General features: G+C 43.3%; 1 protein-coding gene across 1 annotated transcript; it reads left to right on the forward strand.

Annotated features, from left to right (window-relative positions):
* The first annotated feature begins 3,708 nt into the window (after nucleotides 1–3,708).
* Nucleotides 3,709–5,682, forward strand: AMER2 (APC membrane recruitment protein 2). Its single transcript, XM_044666124.1, has 2 exons — nucleotides 3,709–4,630; nucleotides 4,802–5,682. The coding sequence occupies exons 1-2, from the start codon at nucleotides 3,754–3,756 to the stop codon at nucleotides 5,680–5,682; spliced, it is 1,758 nt and encodes a 585-aa protein (XP_044522059.1). The 5' UTR covers nucleotides 3,709–3,753.
* Nucleotides 5,683–7,378: the final 1,696 nt, after the last annotated feature.

Consider the following 7,378-nt stretch of genomic DNA (forward strand, 5'->3'; position numbering starts at 1 on the left):
GAATATGCAAATCCTTTGATTTCTCCAGTTGAGCCCTGATGAATTTCCTTCATTAGAGTCTATTAGGTGAGAGTTAGGAAATTGAGGCTATCAGATGTGAGACAGGGAAATCCTTAACATGTGAAGAAAAAAAAAACCCTCAAAAAAATTCAGTGCTGTAGAAGAGTCTTGCAACATATGGAGTGTGAGACTGAATCTAGGGCAGCTTTCAACCTGCACAATTGCTTTTGACTTATTCATTCATTTAGGACACCCCCAAATGGATTTGTCAACTGAATAGTAGTAGGAAGCAAGACATGAACCATCACCCTTTGTGTGTGTGTGTGTGTGTGTGTGTGTGTGTGTGTGTGTTTGTGTGTGTGTGTGGTATGTAGACTAAAAAATTGGCTCCTTTTGGGTCCAGACACCCAACACTCAGGCAGGCATCTATTCTGTATACTGGCATGTTTATATGACCTCTCAAGAAGCACACATCATAGTACTGAGAGAGTAAGATAAAGAGACTAAATTGAATTCCTGTGTAATTAGTTCTTGATTTTTATCAAGTGAATCAGACTATTAATAAACATCTCCTCTTTCAGCTTCTACCTTAAGAGACGGTGTTAGTAGCCTTGAGTCAAGAAGATCTGAGTTCAGGTTCTACCTTGAATACTTACATGTGTGACAATCTCTCTTAATCTCTCAATGTCCCTCTCCCAACTTCTAAGCCTTATAGTTTCAGATGAGTTGCTGATCTGTATCAGGGAGGGAGTTTCCACACTGGGAGTTACATTGATGAAATCTTATGTCTAGGAATACAGGCACTCTATCTCAGTTTTATACCTCATATTCTGAGGTGGCTTGAGAGAAACTGGAATAAGAATCCTAAGACTAAATTCCTTTCTCAACTCTATTTTCATTGATTTCTTAGTTTTATAGAACAATATTCATCATTAATAAACAAACAAAATAAGTTCATGGCATAGGTACAAAATAATTATAGTTCTTTAAATTTAAATTTAAAAAATTTTAAAAGCCTGATTGGCACATAATAAAATTAATGATACTCCACTTTTCAGAAGATGAATTCTTCCAGGAACTGATAATAGACTGATAGCTAAGTGAAGTAAAATATGACAGATGAAAGGGGTGTGTATGTGTGTGTGTGTGTGTGTGTGTGTGTGTGTGTGTGTGTGTGTGTGTNCCACTGTGTGTGTGTGTGTGTGTGTGTGTGTGTGTGTGTGTGTGTGTGTGTGTGTGTGAGACCCAAAGTTCTTTTTTTTTGTTATAAAACCAAATCTTTAATCAGGAAAAAAAACACAAGTCCTTAATATTCAATTGCCACACAGAGCCAAGCACCAAATACCACACTGAGCTAAGGCTCTGGGGCTCTGAGGCTCTGAGGTTCTGGGGTTGGTGTCTCTGGGAAATTCACCACCAAAGATGATTTTCCGAAGATTACTAGAACGTGGGGACTTATATACCTTTTGGGGAATTAAGTACAGCAAATACACACTGACAGCTACAAGCAGGCTTGGGAAAGGCTATAGCCGAGACCCAAAGTTCTAAAAACCTCTGTCCTTCAGAATTTCACATAGTTGCTTATAATAATACTTATCATCATCCTTATGATGATTTCTTATAACTAAATCAGGTGTTTATGGTTATGAATTGGGTGTCAGTGGAGTGTATGAACACAAAACTCAATAGATTGCTGAGTTGCCCCTTAGGACCCTCCACCTGGCTCATTAAGTCAGTAGGTTCAGTAATGTCTCCCTCCCCATGGCACCTTTGAGAAGCAGAGGAATAACTGACCCAGGTGAGGTACAGGAAACTTTGGGCCTCTGACATAGAGATCTCTGAGAGTTCAGAAAGGATTCAGAAAATGCTATCAAGGATATAGCCATTGCCGACCTTGTTATACCATCATCACTGCTCAAACAATCCCTTTGGTGTATACTGTGCCTTAGGACCTTCAATAGCAAAAAAAAAAATTTACTACATGTGACCTTCCCTAGTGACACATACAATACAATACACACACACAAAAAAAGATCTGCACCAACAAAGAGAGCCACCCAGGTTAACCAGAATCCCCAAAGCTACACTGGTTTGCCATAAAGCTCTGACCTGGCTTTCTTGCTCTTCCTCCTTATAACAAAGTTGTTTAAGGGAAGAAACCTGAATTCGAAATGAGTAAACCTGGGTTTGAATCTGTGATCTGCCACTTACTACCTATGTGACTTGGGATATATTGCTTGGTATCTTTGAGACTCAATTTAGTCATCTGCAAAGTGGGAAAATTTAGTAAGATGACTTCTAAGTTCTTTTCCAGGTCTAAAATAAATAATAATTATAAACATAATTAGCCAATTTGGAAATAGCAGTCTAGAAGCCTACACAAGCTATGCCTTTAAAGATGAGCTATAGGCAGATTTGTAGGAGGAAAGAGGTTGGTGCCCTTGTCAGGGCTGTTGGGCAACAGTTGCTGCCTTCATACTCCATAGATCCATTGCTCTGCCTTTCTGAATGTGCTAACACTTTGGACACTGCAAGGAATGCTCTCTTGAATGGGGTTTTATTTCTCTTCCTCATCTGAGAAGCTACTGCCTCCTGGGGGTAAAAGCAAGGAATACGGACAGGAGTAGTAGCAAAGTGACAAGGAGACCCACAGCAACAACATTGGTTGGAGTGGTGATAACAGGATCTGTAAGATCTGCTTGGTTGCAAAGGACAGTCAAGGTCAATGGCTTAAAGGAATCACCTGTAGAGGAGATACTTTATAGTTCACATGCTTGTATGCCCTTCAATGTCATTTTTAGCCCTTCCATTTTAAACACTACCATGGATGTCAATTGAAGGCAGCCAGGTGGTAGATTGTGTGAGCTCACCCTTTTGTCACTGAGAACTGGGAGATGAGCTTGTCACAGTTGACCAATTAGCCTCCACCCTGTGCAATAACACTAATTTCATTGCAGAGATATTTATAATTTGTATTTGACTGCTTGTTAGTGCTTGGGCAGGGATAGTTCTAAACATCATAATAAACATACAATGGTGCAGCCTTGAAAATGCCCATCACTGAATGTAATGCAGATATAGGCATGGTCCATGCCCTTTGGGCTTCCTTTCTCATGGATGAGGACAGATGTGAATGACTTTGGGGGAGGAATGAGCCCTTACCAAGTCCAGGCCCAGATGGCAACACAGTTGTGTTTTTTTTGATGAGCTGAACTTTTCCATCCATTGGGTGGGTGGGTAAGGGGGGGGGGGTTGCTGGTGGCTCTGTACTGGGCTCAGGGAAGTACCAAGTCTAGAGGAGGGATGTAAAAGGAGCCTGGAATTTTATGGGAAGAGTTGAGGGAATGTGATTGTTGTCCTTTTCTATAATCAGCTTTAGTCTTGGTTGTCTACATGAGATAGAAGGAAGAATATGCACTTCAAACCCCTTAGCCAGGACCAAAGTGGGTTAGGCTATTATATAAGCCCTTCTGGGGAGGGGAGGAGGTCTTTTATTTTTGTGGCTTTTGCAGCAGCAGCAACAGTGGCTCAGGTTGATTTAGAATATGGATGACAGTGGCCTGGCTCCAGCCCATGACTGACGAAAGCTGCTTATCCCTCTTGGTTACCATGGAGATGAGCAGTAGCAGCAGCAGCAGCAGCAGCAGCAGCAGCAGGAGCAGAGAGGCTGTCAGGGAGAGAATCAGCAATCAGGCATCTGTGGGGGTCTGCAGGAGGAAGGAGGAGGCAGAATCGGGGACACACAGAGCAGACATGGACTTGCATTGTGACTGTGCAGCCGAAACTCCGGCAGCAGAGCAGCCCTCCGGGAAGATTAATAAAACTGCTTTCAAATTATTTAAGAAGAGGAAATCGGGTGGCACCATGCCCAGTATATTTGGGGTAAAAAACAAAGGGGATGGGAAAAGCTCGAGTAAAACGGGGATGGTGAGAAGCAAGACTCATGATGGATTAGCCGAGGTGTTGATGCTGGAAAGCAGCAAGAAGGAGGAACCGAGCAGCGGTGGGGGCAGTGCTGGTGGCGGCAGCGGCAGCGGGGACCGGCTGAACGCGGATACCCACCCCAGAGCTGCGGTGACCAGTGTGAGTTCTTTAGCCAACAGCTCGGTGGCCAAGTCGCACAGTTTTTTCTCGCTGTTAAGGAAGAATGGGAGATCTGAGAATGGCAAAGGAGAACATGCAGATCAAAACAAGGCTGGCAGCAAACAAAAGAAAGGGCTGAAAGGGATCTTTAGCAGTATGCGCTGGCATAAGAAGGATAAACATGGAAAGGAAGAGGAAAAGGAGGAACCCTCTGAAATCCAGTCTAGCCTCATTCTACCTGGCTCGTTAACAGCCAGCTTGGAGTGTATCAAGGAGGAAATTCCCAAACCTTTGTGTGAACCTGAAAACCCCACCAAGGAAATTAGAAAAGAGCCATCCTGTGAGTTCCGGGGGGGAGAAGAGGTGAACGCATCAGTGGACAAGCCTGAAGTGAGGAATTCTGGGGAGTCACTCAGCCCGGTGTTACATAACAACAAAAACACACAGAGAGAGGATGCCACTGGGCATCGGCATGAGGAGAGGCACCGAGAGTCGCTGGAGCCCGGGACTGGGGAGATCCGGACAGCCCAGGATACAGCTAGAACAGGTGACGTTCCAATAAAGACTATCCCCCTTGTTGAACCTGGGTGTAACAGTGGCCCTGACACTGCCGTCCCTGACCCTTCCTCTATTGATCCACCCTCAGAGCCATCGATTGATCGTATTTGTTTGATGTTTGCTGACGTCACTTCACTGAAAAGCTTTGACTCTCTTACAGGCTGTGGAGATATTATTGCGGACCAGGAGGATGAGGCAGGTGCCAGCTGCGACAAGAATGCCTCTGGGACGGGCAAGCCGGCTCCCTCCAAAAAGAACCCCAACATGGTGGCCTACCAAGGAGGAGGAGAGGAGATGGCCAGCCCAGACGAAGTGGACGACACCTACCTCCAGGAATTTTGGGATATGTTATCCCAGACAGAGGACCAAGAAGCACAAGAGCCCCAAGGTGTCACAGCCAAGGCAGCAGCAGGAGCAGCAGCCAAGGAAACCAAGGTAGCCCCTGAATCCTCCAAAGATGGGAAGGGTAAGGAAGGAGCTAGGGATGGCTCCCTAGTCAAAAGGAGTAGGATCCACCGTATTCCCATTGAGCTGCATCATAAGGAGGATCTGAAGCACCGGGAAAAGGAGCAACAGGAAGGTGTCCCCAACAGTGATGAGGGCTATTGGGATTCTACCACTCCTGGCCCTGAGGAAGACAGCACAAGAACTATCCAAAAGGAAGGGATCCCTAGGGATAGCTACAGTGGGGATGCTCTATATGATCTCTACACAGATCCAGAGGAAAATCCAGCAGGTCTACCCTCTGATGAAGAAGTGTCTGGCTTGTCCCGTTCAAAGCCAGTGTCTCCAATAACCATAACCTGCCCCTTGAAAACACCTGGCAGTTTGCTCAAGGACTCTAAGATCCCCATCAGCATCAAACATTTAGCATCCCTTCCTGCCAGCCATCCTGTGGTGCACCATCACCCGACCAAGAGTGAGATCCCGAGAACAAAAATCCCTGTTTCCAAAGTGCTGGTCCGGAGGGTCAGCAACAGGGGTTTAGCTGGGACCACTATCAGAGCAGCAGCCTGTCATGATGGTGCCAAAAAGTTGTAAGGCCTCAAAGACTGAGAAAGACTACACCATAGGAATGGCAATTTCACTGGTAACCACTAAGGAAAGTTTTGCTTTGCTTAAGGAAAGTCTTCTAGGACAGCCCTTTTTACACAGGCTGGGCTGGAATTATTTATGTTTTTGGAAGAGGGGTACAGGATATGTGAGAGGGGGGTGCTACCCTTCAGTTTCCCCTCTCAAGATGTCACTGAAGATTCTTTTCAAGCACTTTTTTTCTTTTTCTTATCAAATCTTCATATCTTTTTTTTTTTTTTGAGGGGGAAGCACTAAACACTTGGATGGAGATTATTACATTTTCTTGCCTTTGCAGAACAGGATTTATGCAAACTTTAGCAAGTATCTAGCCGTGATACTAAATTGTGCCAAGAGTTGTCCAGAATGTCCAGCGCACAGCTTAAAGTGAAAAAGGGGCTTTCTCCAGTATATTTTTCTCTCTCTTTTCCCCTTGGGTAGGGGAAATGACTCTCTGCTGTTACCACTGTATGGGGGAAAACCACAAAGCTGCATGAGCCAGGTATTTACCCAATGAACAGAGAGAACCAGTGTTTGGCCACAGACATAACTTGCTTTTTGGTTGCTAGCTATGAAAAGAGATGGCTTTCTACTACCAGGAGGAAGAGGATATATACATATATTTTTTTGTTCAGTTGGTTTAGATCAGTTGTGATGACAAGTAACAGACACATCTAGCTCAATGGTGCCGATGTTTGCTTCGATATTCATCCATTGCAGAAACCAGGATCAGGGAAACATTTCACTAAATGCCAATAGACAATACGTTTTGCATTTATAAACTACAATACCCTTCATGTGTAGATAAATGCATATTTTACAGTTTTGCATTTTATAAAACCTGTCAGTAAACCCCAGAGTTAAAGCATCAGTTTTTATAGTTAGACAAGATAATTGTCTTGAGCCCAGTGCTATCCTTTGATGTATGACTGTGAGCTGGAGCAAACATTTGTTTAAGTGGATTCTCTTCCTTTAGTCTGTGGATATTGGTGGGGGGGTTGGCTTGGTCTTGCCTGTGGTAACAGTTTGACAGAATTCTCACACAAAACCCCAATTTTCAGGGGTTTGTTAACATGGCTTGAAATGTTTTTTGCTCTAAAGTCAATTCTCAGTCTGAGGAGATGAAGATGGGGAGCATTTAAGGAAAACAATGAAGGGAGAAAGGATGTATCTGGCTTTTTATGGCAATTTGCTTGTTTTTAGTCTTATTGACTGACCCAGGTGGGCTCAAAATATGAAATTGTCAAGTTTGTGTATAATGGATATTTTTATGCCAAGATTTTTTTTTTGAAACGTGACTTCCCTGTAAATGTGTATTGTCTAATTTTTCAAAGAGGAAATTTATTTCATAAGGATTTATCCTATGCCTACTTATAAGTTTGGATGATAGATTGAAACAGCTCCTAGGATGCCATTAAGGTCTAATGATTAAATAATATGCATTTTGAAACAGATTACCCTTATTTAATCAATAGACCAGGGTGTCTACAGGGAGATGTTTCAGTGCATCAGTATGATTAGGCAGAGTTAAATGAAGCTATAAATATTTAAATGATGTAAACACTTCCGCATAACCACACGTTTACCTGAGTACTTTCCTATGTGATTAACTGCTACTTGCAAACTTTTTTTTTTTTAAACTTTATTTTTCTGCTTTCTAAATGCA

This window comes from Gracilinanus agilis, chromosome 3 (genome assembly GCF_016433145.1).
Source record: "Gracilinanus agilis isolate LMUSP501 chromosome 3, AgileGrace, whole genome shotgun sequence".
NCBI lineage: Eukaryota > Metazoa > Chordata > Mammalia > Didelphimorphia > Didelphidae > Gracilinanus > Gracilinanus agilis.

Coding starts and splice junctions, on each gene's coding strand:
- AMER2 (XM_044666124.1), top strand. CDS start 3,754: ATGGACTTGCATTGTGACTGTGCAGCCGAAACTCCGGCAGCAGAGCAG. Junction 4,631..4,801: donor CCAGGATACAGCTAGAACAG/GTGACGTTCCAA, acceptor ACTCTCTTACAG/GCTGTGGAGATATTATTGCG.